Source organism: Vulpes lagopus, chromosome 10, assembly GCF_018345385.1.
Source record: "Vulpes lagopus strain Blue_001 chromosome 10, ASM1834538v1, whole genome shotgun sequence".
NCBI classification, from domain to species: Eukaryota; Metazoa; Chordata; class Mammalia; order Carnivora; family Canidae; genus Vulpes; species Vulpes lagopus.
The window spans coordinates 108,964,790-108,982,893 of record NC_054833.1 but is presented as its reverse complement, the minus strand read 5'-3'; the positions used below and the strand labels follow the sequence as shown (position 1 = coordinate 108,982,893).

The window sequence follows — 18,104 nt, the reverse complement described above, 5'->3', positions numbered from 1 at the left end:
ATCGCATCCCTGCCGCCTCCGCCCCCGTGCAAGGCTTTCTGGGAAGTGTAGTCCTACGGACTGAGGGAGGGGGAGGGCCTTGGGAAGGAAGCGGACCGTCCCCACTTCCGTCACAGTTGTGACGATTTGGGTCTGCACCGGAAGTGCCTTTGCTGCCGATGTGGTACCTACTGACCGCGGTTTCGGTCGCTCTCCCTCGTTTTCCTCGCTGGCTGTTTGCGTCGCGCTATGGCGGTAAGGAGGGCGGGGAGGGCGGGGTTCGCTACGGCAGAGGATTCCCGGGCCCGGGAGACTGAAAACAAAGGAGAGACATCGAGGGAAGCGGGTCTGCCAGAGGGGGGCGCCCTGCAGCGGCCAGATGGCACTAGAGCTAGCGGGGGAATAGAGCGGCGCACCGCCGTACCACAAGTGCTGCGGGAGGGGAGTGGGCGTCAGTGCCAGACGGTACCAGGCCGGGCCGCAGGTCTTAGTGGTGTTGCACAAATGGTGTCAGCCCTAAGCAGGATGGACTAGAGGAGGGGGGGACATCCCAAGGATTGTGCTAGATTTGAGCACCATGGGGACCTGGCTTAAGTGCAGGTGTAATTGTGTACCTGACCAGGCTGGTGGGGAGGGTGAGGAGGACCCTGGCTGAGGAGGGCTCTGATAGAATTTTACCATCCCTCTGCAGCCCAAGGGCAAAGTGGGCACCAGAGGGAAGAAGCAGATATTTGAAGAGAACAGAGAGACTCTGAAGTTCTATCTGCGGATCATACTGGGGGCCAATGTAAGTGCCTACCTCCTTCTGTGCCCACCCGAGATCCCAGAGTCAGCTCTGGTGTGTGTTGGGTGTCCGGGGTAAAGGGGGGTATATGACAGCCATGTGTAGTTTTCCAGAAGAAAACTACAATTAAAATGAAAGGAGAATGAATCCTGGCAAAAGAAATTGCGGAGTAGTCAAACCCAAACCAAACCAAAAACGAAATGAGAGTTTAAGGCTCAAATGGACTTGAACCCATCCTTTCCTGGGCTGACATATCAGAGGGGGGTCTGGGTACTCAGAACTTAGGGAACAGTTCCTTTTCCCCCCACCAACCCTATGAGTAACAACCTCTTTCCACAGCCTGGCCTAACTCTTGGTCAGAGTCCAGGAAGACCCATGGTTTAGGGCAGCTTTTGATCCCAGCCTGATCATGTATCTGCTTACAGGCCATTTACTGTCTTGTGACCTTGGTGTTCTTCTATTCATCTGCCTCATTTTGGGCCTGGGTAAGTGTCCCCCAGCCTGGGAAGTGGATAAGCAGATAGGATTACTGGCTGGCCTGTGATACCATTCTTATTCTGCAGATGGCCTTGGGCTTTAGTCTGGCAGTATATGGGGCCAGCTACCACTCTATGAGCTCGATGGCACGGGCAGCCTTTTCTGAGGATGGGGCCCTGATGGATGGTGGAATGGACCTCAACATGGAGCAGGGCATGGCAGAGTGAGTGTCCCCCGCTGCCAGCCCAGGTGAGCGGCCCCCGGGCTGGGGTCTTGGGGCCCAGATAGCCCAAGACCCACAACTGCCCACAACTTGAAGAGGATAGAAGAACTGGGGCCCATCTACTATTTTTGGGCCTTGCAGCCTCCCTTCTGTCCACAGGCACCTTAAGGATGTGATCCTACTGACAGCCATCGTGCAGGTGCTCAGCTGCTTCTCCCTCTACATCTGGTCCTTCTGGCTTCTGGTGCGTGGGTTGTAGGGCTCCCAAGAAGGGGCTGGAGCATCTAACCCTTCTCTTCTTTCATTTCCTGCACCTGGCTTCAAGTTACCTTTTCTTTCCTAGGCTCCGGGCCGGGCTCTTTACCTCCTCTGGGTGAATGTGCTGGGCCCATGGTTCACAGCAGACAGTGGCACCCCAGCACCAGAGCACAATGAGAAACGGCAGCGCCGACAGGAGCGGCGGCAGATGAAGCGGTTATAGCCATCAACGTTTGGGCCACAGGCTGCATGGCCCCCATGCCAGGAGCAAGGAGGGCCTAGTCCAAGGCCCAAAAGCAGTCTAAGGTATAGGATTGTTGAATAAATGGCTCAGAATGTGGCTAATCGCTGTGTGGGTGATAATGAAGGGACAGGTAGGAAGAGCCAGTCCTTTGGTATTAGCCTCATGCTACAGACCGAGTGTGGTGGGTACTTCGAAAGAAGAAAAAGGCTCTTGGGTAGGCTAGGAAAACTTTATTATACTCCATGTATTCAGGGAGCTTATACAAGTACGTGTACACACACAGTCACACACACAGACACACACTTGCACACAGGCATGCACAGCTAATACTGTTGAGGGCACTGTCCACTGGGCGAAGAGTGTCTCTGGGGTTGAGAAGAGGCCCCAAATTCTGCTGATCCCTCCTCACTCTCTAGTGTCTTGCACTGCAGGCTGGGGCCCAGATAGGTGTCCTGGAGGCAGTACCTTCACACCTCCAGGCCAGGACCTTTGCTCAGTCCCAGTGCCTGCACCAGGTCCTCTCCGAGCCCACTCTTCAATGTCCGTCTCACTGCAGGGACAGAGCAGGATTAGAGGAGGTTGATGGGGTTAAGATAGGTAGTGGGTGTTTGAGGAAGTACTCACAAGACTTGCGGTTGCCACGGGAACGCTTGCGTTCCCGAGCAGCTAAGGCACGAGGACTGCTCTTGGTCACTGACTGCACCAGCAGGTCCATGATCTCATCTGAAGTGTCACTAGGTAAACCGGAGCCTGAGGGTTCTTCTGGGGGTGCAGTGGACGGCCCCACTGCTGTAGGCATGACTGGAGAGCTGCTCTGGACCATGCCTAAGGGAGGCCAGATAGGGAATTCAGGTCAAGGCAGTCCCAAAGTCCATTGCCCTCACTGGCCACAGGTCCCACCTCTGCTGCGGCGGCTGTGTGTGGCATCCTCCGGCTTGCTGGTCAGCAGACTCTTCATGCTGGCGTGACTGTCGGCATCCCCCCGTCCCGGCCCACTGCCCACAGCCACTGGGACAGATGGGTTGCTGGGGGCTTCCCCAGCCACACCTGAGAACTTCTCTGTCTGCAGAGAAGAGAAGGGTGACTTGGGAGCAGGGAAAGGAAACTGGGGGGGTGGCAGTCCAAACCTGGAAGGGTTCCCACCTCAGTAATCATGCGGCCCCGAGTCTTATTGCGCTCACGGTACGTGGCCCGCTTCTGCTGCTGCTGCAGCACCCGTTCCCGGCAAGTCCGGTACTCCAGTGCAAACTCACGCAGCGTGTGGCAGAACTGCATGATGCGTATCTCACGGGCTGCCGGGGCTGTGTACCCCAGGTACAACAGGAAGGCATGGAACCTAGGCAGGTTGGGCAGGGAGGGATGGTGAGTCCTGCTTGGGCTTTGAGGGATGGTGGCGGTGGTCCCGCCTCTCTGGCCCATGTCCCCACCTGTTGCAGACACGGCGGTGCACTACCCGCAGCATGGCAACACGGCGGCCACAGTGGGCCAAGAAGTGGGTGAGGCGGGCACGCAGGGCTGGAGCCAGTTCATGCTTGGCCAAGCTCCGTAGGCTCTCCTCTGCTGCCCGGCTCCGACGCTCCAGCTGCCCCAGGTTCTCAGTCAGCTGCTCAAAGTCCACCTGGAAAAGCAGGGGGTACACATGCTGTCCCCCCACAGGAAGGCACTACCTGAGGTTGCCTCAGGCCAGCCAGCTTGGGCCCTAGGGACCCAGATAGTGAAGACCTGCTTCCTGCCCTCCAAAAAACTCATAGTCTTAATGCAGGAGACAGACAAGTCCATTTAATCTAATGGGGAACAGAGAAGCTTTCTTGGGGGAAGTGGTGGTTAAACGGAGACCCAAAGACGGTAAATAGAGGCCAATAGAGGAAAGCAGTGTTTCTGGCCAAGGACACAGCCCACGCCAACACCTCTAGCTGAGTACACTCTGGCACAACAGCCCAAACAGGGAGGAAGAGCCAACTCCAGGAAGCAGCACACCCTCATTTCTGTGACTGGTCTTAGTCAAGCCTCTGGCTGGTGCTAACCTTGGCACAGCGGGTCAGGGCAGGGATTTCTGAGTAGAGGTCAGAGGAATCAGGTCGGGTCTGGAGCACCAAGGAGCAGAGATGGTGCAGCAGTGACTGTCGGCGCACTGTGTCCTTCACCTCTGACACCTTCTCTAGGTAGCTCAGCTCAAAGCCGCTGCTCTGAAAGGACATCAACTGAGCCTGGGCTCGGCTGACCCCAGAGCCCTGGGCTCCAGCCCTCGTATGCTCCCCCTCACCTGGGAACCATTGAGGAAGTTGCCTACAGCCAGCAGGGTGGCCAGGATGCAGCGGAAGGTGGCATTTTGTATCAGCTGTTCCATGCCCACTTTCAGGTCAAATAGTGGCTCTGCGATTTCCTGGAGTAGAATATGAGGGACTCACACTACCTGGTCCTCATGCTCACCTGCCCCACTTCCTGCCCCACCTCATCATCCAAGTACCCGCTCCATGCTGTCATAGTCCAGCTTGAAGGCCCAGAGTTGTAGGCGGGCGGCCAGGCCCCCAATGGAGGCAAGGGTCATCAGGAAATTCTCAGCTGGGCCCAGGGGTATGTCAGGATTGGCCAGCTGGGCCTCCTCAATCTTCTGCCGCTCCTCCTCCGTGGGCATCATAGTCAGCAGTTTCTGAGGATGCAGTCACCACCCCACAAAATCCCCTCAGTGCTGGCCTGAGGCTTCAGGCACTGGTTTCAACTCATCCCTAGGTCATCTGAGGAATCCCCAGGACCTGGGGACTGCTCTGTAGAGATACCAAACCCATGCCCACCACTGGAAGGACAGGAAATGCCCACTGACCAAAGGAGAGGGCCAGACCTCCGACCTCCCTCCCACACCCCAGCTGGTATCCCCACCTCAATGCCATCCTTGCTGACAGCAAACTCATCAAAGTTGAGCAGGGCAGCCTTAATGACATGCACAGGTGGCAGGGTGGTTAGACCAATGTTGATGGCATTGCTGCGCTTGGGGTCCAGCACCGTGGTCATTGTCCGGCGGCCCTCACCAGCTTTCTTTAAGGTTGAGGGGAAGGGTGTTAAGAGACTGGGAAAGGGACTAGCTGAGGCAACAATCTAAGAGGGCACTCTTAAAGCCCCCTTCTAAGTGACTAAATGAGGTCATCCCACAACCAGAGCTCTGGGATCTGTAAGGCCTTGTGATGAGCTTAGATTCTATTAGGGCTCTGCCAGTATCTTATTGAGAGACCTCAGGGGACTCCGTGCCTTTCTTTGCCTCAGTTCCCCCATGTGGGAAATGAGTGGTAGTTCAGAGCCTTAAGCTCCTATTCCCTCTTGTCTCCACTGGGATTACACAGCAGATGAGGGTGGGTTTACCTTGGAAGGCAGCACGTCCTTGGCGCGGGACTCAAACAGATGTTCCAGCCGGGCTGTGTCCACTGACACAGGTTCAAGTGAGGCCCACAGGGTGGGGCAGGGCCCAAAGCGGCTCCCAGAGCCTCCATGGCCTCCAGCCAGTTTTAGCTCCCGCCAGAAGAGTTTTACTGTCTTCCTCTTGGTGGGGAGGGGTAGGCCATCAGGTGCTGAGGGAGAAAGGGGGGCGGCCGGAGGTGGAGGTGGTGGGAGTGAGCCTTTGATGGGTGGGGGAGGTGGGGGTGGAGGAGGCGGGGCGCCTCCAGAGAGCGCAGGCAGTGGAGGCGGTGGGGGTGGGACCCCTTTCACAGCCTCCACAGCCTCCACATTTAGTATGTCCTCGTCTTCATCCTCCCCCAGATCTGAGAAGTCCAGGTCTCCAATGCAGAGCTTGGGTACACGAAACTCCTGAATGGGCTCAGCCTTGGGGCTTGGTGGGGCCAGTGGCATTTTGGGCTCTGGCTCAAGGCTCCGCTGGGCCCGGAGCAGACCTCGTGGGGCAGGGCTCTCAGGTGTTCTGGGTGCAGGGCCCGGTTCTGGGGAGCTCCATAGTTCCCGGGTATCTAGAAGAGAGAAGCAGCTGTCAGCCTCACACCCTCTGTGTACCAACAGGGCAATGCGAGAAGACTGCCCCCCACCACTCACCTACGTGTCCATCAGCCTCATCGGGCATGGCTCCAGCCAATGTTTCTGCCCGGCCCTGTGCCAGTGCAGCCTGCTTCTCTGTTTCTGCTGCTGCCACATTCTCCAGGAACCGGGCTCTGGAGGGAGGCACTTGTCAGTGAGGGTGTCCGACACACGCCAGCCCAGGGTGGTATACATGCCTTGCTGGGCCCCTGGGCGCTGCTTCAGATTGCAGGCACACACAAACACACGGGGAACAGTCCATGCACTGAGCAGACCCAGGACTTAGCCCCCAAGACCAGGCCCTGTTCATTCCTCCATATCTGGGGAAGGTCACAGCCAACCCAGCATCCCCAGGTCAACAGAAGGGGAGAAGTTCTACTTAACATCTAACTTGCAACCTTGCTGCTGTTCATGTTCAGTGTCTTGATTCTAGACAAGGACCGTTAGAGCAGGGGAAGGGGTTGGGGTCCGAGTGGGCACACCAGGCTGTCCCATGCCTGGCAGCTTCTGAGGGCTATGACCCAGGCTGAGAAAAGGGCCTGGTAAAAGGCATTAACTTAAGGATTCCATGTTTTCCTGACTAAGCTACCACAACAGGCACTTGGTTTATGTTGAAATAATGCAGGTGACTCAGTGTCTCTTTTTCAGCCTCTCTAGGCTCTGTTGGCCCTCAGTCCCGGCCCTTTCTTCAGTCCTAGGTTGCTCCTCTACCCCCACACCACACAGCACCCTGGATCCTCCCCTGCCATATTCCTGGGCTCCAGATTGGGAGTCCATGTCCTCTTTTCTGGTTGAAGCTGTCAAGGGTTCACTATTGAAGCACAGGGATCACTATGACCCCAATGAACTTCTCTACCCCTTGGGTAACGGGAGGCATAGGTCTCTGGGAGAGGATGGACCTGAGAGGTCCCCAGCTCTGGCTGTATAAGGCACATGGAACCCCCGCTGGGGGAAGCAACACTGAAGCCCTGAGCACATGGCAGGCCTGGCAGGCTGGCCTCTGTACTTACTGCAGCCTGGCCTGCTCAGTAGGGGACTGAGGGACAGGTGGGCTCTCAGGGGCCCTGGGTGGGGGGACGAGAGGAAGAGATGGTAACTGTGGTGCCTGCTCCACTCCAGTTGCTTGTACCCACATAGAGCTGGGCAGGAATGGCAGGGGTTCCTTCCCAGCCCCAGTGGGAAGAGGAGGCATGGAGAAGGCAGGACATGAAACTGGAAATGGAGGGGAGAGACTGACATGAAGCAGGACAGGGTGCAGTAAGAGACAAAGGTGGAGCAGAACAACAGAGCCAGGAGGTAGCGACAGAACAAAGGGGGCGAGGGGAGAGATGACAAAAGGGCAAGGACAGGCGGAATGCCAGAAAGATGAAGACAAGCAGCAAGAGGAAGAGGTCCAGTCAGAGCTGAACCCCAGCCCCCAGCAGTCACTTACCAAACAGGAGCAGTTTGGTGAAGTCTGGAAAGAAAGAGAAAGCACGCGTTTGGGCAGAGGAGTTTGGGCAGAGGAGGCCGAGGGCCTGTGGAGGGCTCAGAGTGGAGGGACAGCTGGAGAGAGGATGCTAGGGGCAGGCTCTATTTCCCTACTTACTTGTAGATGCTCCTCTCGCTGGTACTGTCAGCTGGGGGCCCCACGGAGATGGCAGGAAAGAGGTTCACTGAGGTACGGAGGCCAGAAGCAGGGTCCAAGGGGCTGGGAGCCTGGCCGCTGGACAGGGCAAGGCCAGTGGAGTAGGTGGAGATGACGGTTGAGACAGGGTCTGTGGGGCTGGAGGTGAGGCCTGTCGGTGAGGCAGGGCCTGCAGGGCTGGAGGCGGAGCCTGTTAAAGCACAAGGCCAAGGCAGGGGGATCCACCCCTCCACATGCCAAAGTGAGTTCTCTTACCCAGGCTCCTGGGAGCGCACAGGGCCGCCCCCGCCTTCTAGAGACCTGCGGCTCCTCTTGCCCTCCTCTGAAGAGGGCTTTCTGCGTTCCCGCCGCCCACCTACAGCGGCTTCCTCGATGTCTCCATCCTCCAACCGCAGGGCACTCTAGCGGAGATGGACCCAGATGTGAGCCGCATCAACGCACATAGGTAGGGTGGGGTGCTGGGGAACTGTGCCTCCTCCTTCTCTTCCAGCCGAGGCCAGATGGCCTAGCTCACCTCATAGAGCACAAGCTGTGTACGCAGGTCGAAGTCAGTGCCTGAGGTGCCCAAGAGGCGCTGGACCAGAGCCTCCATGCCCTGCTGCTCCAGTGCATCTGTCACATCATAGAAGGAGTCCTGGTCCGGGAGTGCTGCTAGGGTCTAGAGAGTGGGGATGGGAGGGCAAGACTAAGGCTGATGGAGTCTAGAAGTTAGGAGCCCTAGGGGTCCAGAATTAGCACCTGGTTCCCCCCGCCCCCCCCCCCTACCTTGTTGATGAGGGTGACTGTGTACACCAACAACTCAGGATCAGCACCATTCTTCTCCTCCAGGATGGATACCAGATTGGCCCAAGGAAGAGAGCCTGACATACAGAAAGGGGAGCAATCATGCAGGGATATACAGGAGAGAGGGCTCTGAGTGGTGGGGGAGGAAAGGACAGCCTCTCACCTGTGGAGCTGGCCACAGAGTTGACAGCTTGGATAAACAGTGGCGCATTGTTCTCAGAGTATTCCACAAACACCAGCAGCAGCTTCAGGGCTGTCTTCACCACCAAGCGGGACTGGGGGGGTGGGGGGTATCAACACATATGAGTAGTGGGGTTTGGGCCAGACTTGTGCCAGCTCCTGGTGCAGAGGCTAAGGACTTCTGGGACTGGACCCAGAGAGGAGAGTCTCGGCAGAAAGACCCTGGCCCCAGGCCCAGGTGTTGGAGTGCCTTCTAGGCTTAGAGGAGCCTCAGACTCTCCATTCCAGCCCACTTTGAAGAAAAGGAGACTGAGGATCAGAAAGAGGCAGTGGGAAAAGGGTACATGGCTGTGTGGAGGGCCACTTACCATGCTGGCACACAGCGTGTACAGCCACTGCACAGTCTCACTGTGGGCCACCACCCCCAGCATCCCATCCACAAAAAGCATCAGCTGACCTAGTGCTGGGGACACAGACAAGAAGAGGTCAATAAGCAGTCGCTGAAGGCAAGGGTCATGGGGGAGGGATGGGGCTAACCTCGGAGGATGTAGCTCTGGTAGTTGTGATCGGCAGCAGCACCCACACGGATCAGGCAACTCAGCCCCTCTGAGTGCACAAATTCAGGCACCAGGTCCTTGTCCTCCTGGGGGCACCATGGGGGAGTTTAAGCAGGGTTCAGGCTGGATGCCCACCCCCAGCCCACTTCTGGGCCTCACCTGGAAGATCTGCTTTAGTGAGAAGAGGGAGCGGCGGAGTTCAGGGCCACTGGAGCCATACAACTTTTCTGTAAGGGGTAGGTGGGCATGGAAACCTCAAGGGGGCACAGACATTCTCCTCTACTGGGACACAATCCCCCACCAAAGAATACTCTAGTACTCTTGAACCCCCAACCTCCTCCTCCACTCCCTGACTCTGGGCAACCCCCATCACGGTTTAGCTGCAGCATCAGCCCCGGCCCTGGAAGGAGAGGTCAGGATAGGAATGGGGAGGGGCCACACATCCTGTCTCCCATGTGCTTTGTCCACTGTTCTGCACAAGCCTGAAAGAAACTGAGCCAACAGGGCTGGGAGGGGATTCCTGGACTCTAATGCTCTCATATACTCACCCAAGATGGCATTGACCCTCACGGAGAGTTGAGTACGCAGGATGATTGTAGGCTTCCGCCCTTTGCTAGAATCAAGCAGCCTAGTCAGCAGTTTCCAGGCCATTCCTCAAGGCCCCTGCCCCCATACCAGGGCAGATAAAGACCACCCCACATGCCAACCCTGGCCCAACTCCTTCCTTCCCAAGATGGTTTGTGCAAACATAGGTATCTCAAGTATGTGGGGCAGCGCCACCCCCTTTACATCCCAGGCATCAGGTAACACTGGCCATGCCTTGGGATTCCCCTGGCACAGTCCCCTGGGATGGCAGGAGGTGACCCACAGCCCAGGCTAGATAGATCAGGTGTCTTGGCTGCTGACACCTGAGCCAGCTCCTGGTGGAAGGAAAGGTGGGGGCCAGCCTTGCTTTCCCGGTCCCATCAGCTCTGACCTGATCTCTTCATAGAAGCCCTCCAGCATCTCCCGCTGCTCTTCCAGAGACAGCTCAGGGTCCAGGTAGTATCCAGAAGGAGACACTTGTAGGGCACAGTCCTCCAGCTAGGGGCAAAGGGAACAGCTGTCAGGGCTGGGAAAGAGCAGCTGGGGTATGTATGGAGACCCCATGACCTCCTCTCAGAGAGCGGGCAGATGGCTGAACATAGGGTGTGCACTGCAGCCACACGTTCCTTCATGAACCATTCCTCACAGACCTACTATGTGCAATGCCCATCCACCATCCACCATCAGGTGCCAAGCTTTTTTGACCTTTGTACATGCTGGGTCTTCTGGATAACACTTACCCACTCTATAGGTTTTAGATAGGTAACGCTTTTTTGGAATGCTCTCCTGGACAACGCTAGCCATTGCTATGCAACCCCTTCCCTTCCATGTGTGAGGCCTTCCACACAGCATTATAATATCCTAGACACTAGTCTTCTTCCCCACAAACCATGAGTTCTCTAGGTTCAGGGACCGTGTCTGTCTTGCCCCATACTATATTTGCAGAGCCTAGCACAGTATTTGGCTCACAGTGAGTGCACACTAAACATTGTTGAGGTAACGAACATGAATAAGGAAGGGGCATAGAGAGAAGATGGGAGGAAGTTCTTGCCTTTGAGGAAGTTCACAGCCCTGGGGGTGATAAACTGCATTCACAAAGCATTCAAGCCCAGGAAGAAAGTGTTAGGAATACTGGTGCAAACCCAGCTGGGAGGGGTGTAGGTGTGTGGCATGTCTCCCTGAATGGAGATGGTGAGGAGCCAGCAGGTAATCCATAGGCTGTCAGTCCCTCTGGGCTTCAGGGTCCTTGTCCTGCCCCAAGTGAGCTGGAACTCAGAGGCCTCCAAGGGGCCTATTAAAAACATTAGCTGAGCCTGGATGGCTCAGTGGCTGAGTGTCTGCCTTCGGCCCAGGGCGTGATCCTGGAGTCCCGGGATCGAGTCCTACATCAGGCTCCCTGCATGGAAACTGCTTCTCCCTCTGCCTGTGTCTCTGCCTCTCTCTGTGTGTCTCTCATGAATAAATAAATAAAAATCTTTAAAATAAAAAATAAAAACTAGTTTTTAGGGTCTGACTCAGCCGGTCTACATTGGGTCCCTGAAACCTGCATTCATTGTACAAGGCACGTGTTCTATCCACGTGTCTGCTTCCCACATATCTCCACCACACCTCCAGCTTGGCTCTCCTCCACCACCACCAGGCATGACACTGGGCTTGAGAGTACCTGTAGAGAGGCCTAGTGAAGTGACTCCAGAGAGTGTGAGGGCAGTACTGTGCCTCTCCCAGACACCTCCCCCATAGCACAGAGCCAGTATGTAGGGCTCAGCAAGGTCCCTTGAATTGAGTGGTCCTGCTCCTTGAGGTACCATGGCCCAGGGAGAGCCCACCTCTGGAGAAACCCGGTGTTCTCTGGCTTCCATCTTACTGGGAAAGTCAATCCCATCATTTGTCCTGCTGCTCTGTCAGCCCTGCCCTGCGCTGGGCCCAGTCCAAGGGCTTCCAGCTGCTGTTGGTTCCCTGGGGGGGAAGGGAGTCCAACTCCTGCCCCTACCCATTTCTGCTTAGCACCCCTGCTCATGCCTGAGAGCCTGACCCAGCTCCTTCCTGGCAGTTCAGCCTTGAGGCCCGTGGGTGACACCCCCCCCCCAACCCCCTGCCCCGCCTTGCCTGGGACATGGGACATAGGACAAACACTCCAGCCTGTTCTCTGTCCCACTTCCTGCCTGGCGGCCTGCCCTCCCTTGGGCGCCTAGGGCGGGCCGGCCTCTCTCCCCTTGCTGGGAGCAGAGTCATCTTCCCCAGGCCCTACAGGGAGCGGGCCTGAGACGGGGCAGCAAGGCCCCAGGGCTAGGGTACTTTGTTTTGGGCCAGCTCTGCTGAGGGCAGCCCCACATTCCTCCAGATCCCCTGCCCACATGGTGACTCAGCAGCCTGCCCAGCCCACCCCCTTCCAGGCACAGCTGCATCTCCTTCCACCTTGGGCTAGAGGATTCTGGGGACCCTAGAGAAAACATATCCACACACCCTGCCCCAGCCCCAGAGCAACAAATCCCTTCAGGGACCCTCTGAATCACACATATATAGAAGAGCTCACTCATTTAAACATTCATGAACAAGGCTGGTTTTAGGTGAACACATAGCAGGGATGGAGATACTGCTTCTGCTTTTCATGCCTTCCAGCCCAGCTGGGGAAGCAGGCAGGCTTGCCTCAGAAAAAGGCCACAAATAAATGTAGAAGCACAACTGCCATGAGTGCTAAGAAAGGAGAGGGGTGGAGTGCGGTAAAGGTAAACACTGGAGGGGTGATCAGCTTATACTTGGTCTGACTTCCACACCCAGGTTCACGGAGCAATCTATACATATATATGCTTTGCTGGAGCACAGGTCCAAGAAGTACACCAACAGCTCGGACCCAGCAGGCTCTCTTACCCTCCTGCAAGTACACATGGCATGTGCCAATCCCAAGCAAGCAAAGAATGGTCCTCTCCTTCCAGAATGCCTGCATGTATTTGGGGTAAGATCCTGAAGGCCAAGTGCTCCATCACCCAGCTTCCTCAGATGAGCAGAGTTAACCCCTTTCCCTCTATGGTGGCAGCAGTGGCCTCCCTTCAGCCACTTCACTTGCCTTATCCTGCCAGGGCCCCATTTTGGGGAAGAAGTCCTGAGGTAACAGCTCAAAGCCTCCAGGATGGTACCCCCCCCACCCCCCAACCCAGCTGCCTAGTCCTGGGTGGAGATGGGGGGCGGTGGGCTAAGGTAGCAAAGAAGAGAGACTTCCTGCCAGCTGGGTAGTGCTTGTCCCTCACACCCCTGGCCCCTTCTTTGGGTCACCCTTGTGATAGCCAAACCTCTGGGGCTTGTTTCTCACACCCTGGGGCTGGGCCAGACCAGAGTAAGCCTGAACCCTTATGCCTGCTGACAGTCCTTAGGGTCAGCACAGGGCCAGTGTGGGCTCACATCCTTGATTGCCTCCTGGTTCTTGTCTTCCACGCTTCTCTGTGTCTGTCTTGGAGTGAGGTCCTCTCCATTCTTCCCAGGCCCAGCCCCTCCCTTCAGCATCCAGCCTACTTTTTCTCTTAGTTCTCTAGGCTCAGGCTTTTCTGATCATCTAAGCCAACTCATTTCATATGGCTCTAAATTCAGGGCCAAACTTAGGGGACCATGGTGTCTACCCTCTAATATTTTTCATAACTACAAATCAGGTGAGAATGAGTACACCAGGGAGAGGGAAAGAAGATGGAAAAGAGGGTAGAACTATATGCTGAAAGACTGCTGCTTTAGGAAATAATTTTGATAGCTGCTTTTTTTCTTCTGCTTTCCTATAAACATGAGACCCTTGGGGTGCCTGGCTGGCTTACCTGGAGGAGCATGCAACTATTGATCTTGGGGTTGTGAGTTTGAGCCCCATGTTGGGTATAGAGATTACTTGAACAAACAAACTTTAAACATACGACCCTTCTTCTCCTATTATCTTGGGTTTCTTTTTTTTTCTTTTAAGATTTTATTTACTTATTCATGAGGGACACAGAGAGGCAGAGACAGAAGTGGGCTCCATGCAAGGAGCCTGATATGGGACTCGATCCCAGGACTCCGGAATCACACCTTGAGCTGAAGGCAGATGCTCAACCTCTGAGCCACCCAAGCATCCCTATTTTGGGTTTCCAACTAGACCATGACTTCCTAGATGAGACACTATGGGTGGATCTTGAGGAGGGAAACCTATATTAGTTATGCCTCCTCTGTGTCACATACCAGATTGCCTAGTTTGATTCTCCTGCTAATCTTTTTTTTTTTTTTTTTTTTTTTTTTTTTTAGTTTTATTTATGTAAGTAATCTCTATGCCCAAAGCAGGGCTCAAACCCATGACCCTGAGATAAAGAATCGAATGCTCTACCAACTGAGCCAGCCAGATGTCCCTTTCCTGACAATCGTTTTACAGATGAGGAAACCAAGGCTTAGAAACTCCATGAATATGCCCCAGGCTGCAGAACCAGTAATGGAACTGGGGCTAACTGACCTAGATCTTGGGTGGATGGACTGTGGAAGTGCTCCAGGGAACCCCTGAAGGGGAGGTGGAGGGAGGGCTGGAGCCTGTAGTGTTGCTAAGGGCTGAAGACCACCCCTCAGCTTTCCAGACTCTGCAAATACCTCAAACTGGTCCTCCCAGTTGTAGCAAGAGAACACAAATGAACACATACACATCATACATGCTAGGGTAACAGTGCCTACATCTGCAAGGACTTAGGTCCTAGGGTCCCTCACGAGGCTGCATCTCAGGTTCCCTAGCCCACAATGACCAGACAATTGGACATGGTGGCCCCAGGGAAAGCTGGGAGAAGGCCATGACTCACGCCCACATCCCAATCTTCTCATTTCCCTAAAAGACCTCCATGTCAGGGGAATAAAGGGCTCAGTTCATCACCAGATCACCCCATCTTACCCTTAAGACTACTCTGAGACCCCTCCAGTTGGTCCCTGTCCCAGCAGGTCAGGTTCACCCATTAGCCCCCTTGCCACAACTGCTCCTGAGCAGCCTCAGGGCTGGAGTAGAGAGGGTGCAAGGTCAGGAAACATTCCAGGAGAGTGCCACCCCTGTCCTCCTCTAATCTTTAGCCACAGTTGGGGAAACAGTTACTGGTGACAAATTTCTAGGGCTATCCCTGCTGCTAGAAGTAGGAGGCTCCTCGTGGCTTTGCATCAGGGTCAGAGCAGCACTCAGGTCTCTCTGCCCAGAGCCCAGGAAGAAGTCAGTGCTATTTCAGATGTGGCAGAACCTTTAGGTGTCAGAAAGGGGCTCCTGAGGCACTGCCCAGAAAAGCAAAAGGTAGCAGAGCTCTGGATAAAGAAGTAAAATGCGGGGTCAGAGGGCCAGGTTCTCCCCTGGGTAGGAGCAGGTCCCTGGGTTGGGAGAGGCTCGTGCACAGAGGGAAGACAGATTCTCCTCTATTTCCCTGGGGACACCAGGCATGGCACAAGGCATTTCCAGGACCCTTCCCAACCCCCCTTACCCCTCCCACTCCCACCCAAGGCCAGGAGATGAGTCAGAGGCTGTGGCAAGGAGCTTCCTCCTAGACTGGGAGGAAATGAGCAAGGCCTTCTCAGATCTGAAAGCTCTAAATGGTTTAAAAAGGAAGCCCCCAGGGGAACTCTAGTGGCTAGGCCCAGTCCAATGGGGTGTGTGGGGTGGAGCCCCAGAGAGAAAGTGGGTTGGGCCTTTGTACATTCCCAGGGAGGGAGCAGGGTCCATAGAGATGTTGAAGGTCAGTGCCCAGAGTAGAAGGGCAGATGTCATCATTTGACTGTGTCCTGTTCCTATATTGGACAAATGCACTGAGGATAAAGTATTGAGTAGAGATCCCCTCCCTCTTATTTCTGCTCTAGGCCTGGGGTGGGAATGTCTGGGTTTCTGGGCTACCTCTCCTCTCTACCTTTCTGGGCTATGTAGGCAGGCTTGAGTCATGTCTATGCCCCTGGGGCATGTACTTATAGGACTAGGGGAGGAACCAGCTGTTGACATTTCCTGCAAGGAGAGCCCTGCTCCCCCTCTCTCAGCCCTCTGATGTCCCTGCCCCTACCCTATTCTCAGCCCTTCTTCCTCCAGCCTTCTATTCTGGGGCTGTGGTCACAGTTTATATTTGGGATGAGCACATCACAGTGTCTGACCATTGCTGGCAGAGCTGCCAGCCCCAGGGAATCCTGGCTACAGACACAGTGGTAACTCAGTGGCCACCAGCATATCCTGCCTGTGGGGGATATGGTAGTCCTCAGGTATACCAAGTGGGAGATCCTGAAGGTGGGGAGACAGGAATGTCTTGGTTTGGGAATACTTAACCAATTCTCCATCTGAGTTCTGTAGTGTCCTTAGCTAAGAAGTAGAGAACAGAGGGCAGAACACCTTGTGCAGCAGGGAGATGGGTTCCCAAATGCGGGGAAGAAGCAACAGATGGTTCTTTCCTGTCGCTGACCTCCCATATCTGCCCCTAATTGGGAAGAGGGCTGTTAAGGCTAAATCCTGTCCAGGGTGCACAGTAGGAGGAATACTATGTTTTCTGTAATGCTCCAGGCTTATTTCAGCACCGGGAGTTCCAGGAGCCTGAAGGCAGGAACCTAGCCTCAGTTCAGCCACCCTCACTCTCCAGTGCCCATCCTGAATTGAAGGTGGCCTGGGGCTGGACGTGGCTTCTTCCAGGCCCACCTCAGTTTGTTTCTTTGAACAGGGCAGGACAAAAGGGGCTCCATCAGCACCCTAAGGTGGGCAGCGTGCTGCAACCTTCAAGCCGTGGCCTTGAAGCCGGGGCTCTGCCCGGACACGCGCCACTCCCCCGGCCAATAATCTCACCAACTCTCCCGCCCGCGCTCGGAGGCGGGGCCGGCCCCAAGAGTGAGGAATGCAGGCTGGGGGCCCGGCGCCCGGGTCACATTCCAGGGGAGACCCCAGGCCTGGGGGGCAAATTTGCGCAACTCGCCCCCCAGCTAAGGCTGGGAGCAGGGGAGGGCAACCCCCCCAAGGCTCTCTCCTTTTCCTCACCACTCGGTGCGTACTGGCTAGCGGGGAACCTTGGGAAGTGGTAGTGCGCCTCCCAGAGTCCTGGTCCGGAAACCCAGCGCGCCGGAAAGGGCTGCCTGCAGGGGGCTGAGCGCAGGGAGCCAGAGGGGAGGTAGGGCCAACCATCTGGAAAAGGGCCTCTTGCAGCACTGTGCACGAGTAGGCTCCCGGACGCAGGCAAACTAGGGCAGGCTGGCGGTTTAAAATTAGCCCGGCCCGCCCCCTCCCTTCTCTAGTCGTGGGCCGGCGGCAGAGGGAGTACGGGATGGTGGGGGCGGTGACTCAAAGGGCTTTTCCACCAGTGCAACCACCGGCTCTCGGCGTGTTCCCGGCCGGGCCGCTCCCCGGGGACTCGCTTCACCCCGAGAAGTGTCTCCTCCACTGGCACTCCCAAGCCGGGCCCCCACCTACAGGGGCAACCCTCCATCGGGCAGGACCCAATCCAGTCTCCAGAAACCGCTGGGAGCTTTGGCCGCCCGCCCTGGCCCGCCCTGGGTCCGCCCCTCCTCCTGGTCCCGCCCCACCTCACCTGAAGCAGGTGGAAGCTGGTCTCGCCCCAGCTCCAACTTCTAGTCCGCTACCACCCAAACTTCTATCCTCGCCGTATCCAGATCGGTTACCCAGGCAGCCAGGCAGCGAGTGGACCCCGAACATCTCCCCAGGTGGGTCTCACTTCGAGGGGGCAGCCAGGCAAGTTCCCATCTCCCTCCTTCAGCTTCCCTCAACTTGAGAGGCGTCCCGCGAAAGTGAGGCAGCGTGGACGTTAGGTCTCTAGCCCAAGGCTTTCCCGCAGGAGCGCCCTCCCTCACTTCAGCCTCTCCCCGAGGGGTACCTCTCAAAGGCTTTCACGGCGCCATGAACCTTAGCCCTCAATCTTTCTCCAGGGCCCCTCACCTTCAGCGGCGCCGCCAGCAGGCGGTGCAGCGCGGGTATCTGCGCACCCAGGGGCAGCGCCCCGTCCAGGCTGCAGGTGGGGGCCCGGCGCGGCTCCGGGAAGTTGGCACAGGAGAAGGGGTCGGTGTCCTCCAAGTACTGCACCCGCACGGTCACCACTGATACCGGGTCCCCGTCTCCGCGGTCTTCCTCGCCCGCCATGGCTTGTCACTGGCTCGTGCCGCGCGCCTCCGGGAGAGTCGCGGCGTCGCCGCGGCGTCTATTCAACTAGCTCCACTGTCTGGGCCGGGTCTGACCGGACGCAGCTTGAGGAGGGGCGGAGCCAGGCGGGAGGCGGGGCCGAGGAGGGGGTGGAGCCAAGAGCAGTCCCTGAACGCGCCGGGGGCGGGGGCTGCCGGGGGCGGGGCTTGCCGCCAGCCACTCAGAGGGCGCGATCGGGATCCCGTTAGTTCACTGGCTGTGCGGGCGGGAAAACCCGAGCTCGCGCCCCGCCTTCAAGAGCGTGCCCACA

At 56.6% G+C, this 18,104-nt stretch overlaps 3 protein-coding genes across 11 annotated transcripts in view; 2 read left to right on the top strand and 1 right to left on the bottom strand.

Moving 5' to 3' along the window:
* Nucleotides 1–106: 106 nt before the first annotated feature.
* TMEM208 (transmembrane protein 208) lies at nt 107–2,061 on the top strand. The gene is made up of 6 exons (XM_041771864.1): nt 107–234; nt 671–766; nt 1,189–1,248; nt 1,327–1,463; nt 1,623–1,707; nt 1,807–2,061. Exons 1-6 carry the CDS (start codon nt 229–231, stop codon nt 1,942–1,944), a joined length of 522 nt encoding a protein of 173 aa, XP_041627798.1. The 5' UTR covers nt 107–228; the 3' UTR covers nt 1,945–2,061.
* Nucleotides 2,062–2,180: 119 nt separating this feature from the next.
* FHOD1 (formin homology 2 domain containing 1) lies at nt 2,181–17,889 on the bottom strand. 4 transcript variants are annotated; one of them, XM_041771852.1, is made up of 24 exons: nt 17,594–17,889; nt 10,106–10,212; nt 9,678–9,742; nt 9,289–9,356; nt 9,110–9,215; nt 8,941–9,035; nt 8,556–8,667; nt 8,375–8,469; nt 8,124–8,267; nt 7,865–8,010; nt 7,571–7,786; nt 7,415–7,438; nt 6,993–7,046; nt 6,001–6,116; nt 5,320–5,918; nt 4,843–4,998; nt 4,433–4,615; nt 4,229–4,348; nt 3,990–4,151; nt 3,393–3,583; nt 3,109–3,301; nt 2,866–3,028; nt 2,590–2,790; nt 2,181–2,515 (listed from the first exon to the last, which is right to left on the bottom strand). In XM_041771852.1, exons 1-24 carry the CDS (start codon nt 17,792–17,794, stop codon nt 2,433–2,435), a joined length of 3,600 nt encoding a protein of 1,199 aa, XP_041627786.1. In that variant the 5' UTR covers nt 17,795–17,889; the 3' UTR covers nt 2,181–2,432. The 4 variants fall into 4 exon arrangements, with proteins under 4 accessions (XP_041627786.1, XP_041627787.1, XP_041627788.1 ...); XM_041771853.1 differs by having other exon boundaries at nt 7,571–7,747; XM_041771854.1 differs by lacking the exons at nt 6,993–7,046; nt 7,415–7,438.
* SLC9A5 (solute carrier family 9 member A5) overlaps nt 16,754–18,104 on the top strand; it is a 28,279-nt gene continuing 26,928 nt past the window's right edge. For all 6 annotated transcript variants that reach the window (XR_005990352.1, XR_005990353.1, XM_041771857.1 and 3 more), the window contains exon 1: nt 16,754–17,361. Coding sequence is in view for 4 of the 6 variants with exons in the window: in XM_041771857.1 (XP_041627791.1) it covers nt 16,965–17,361 (397 nt within the window). In the remaining 2 variants the exon portion in view is untranslated. The remainder of the gene's footprint in view (nt 17,362–18,104) is intronic.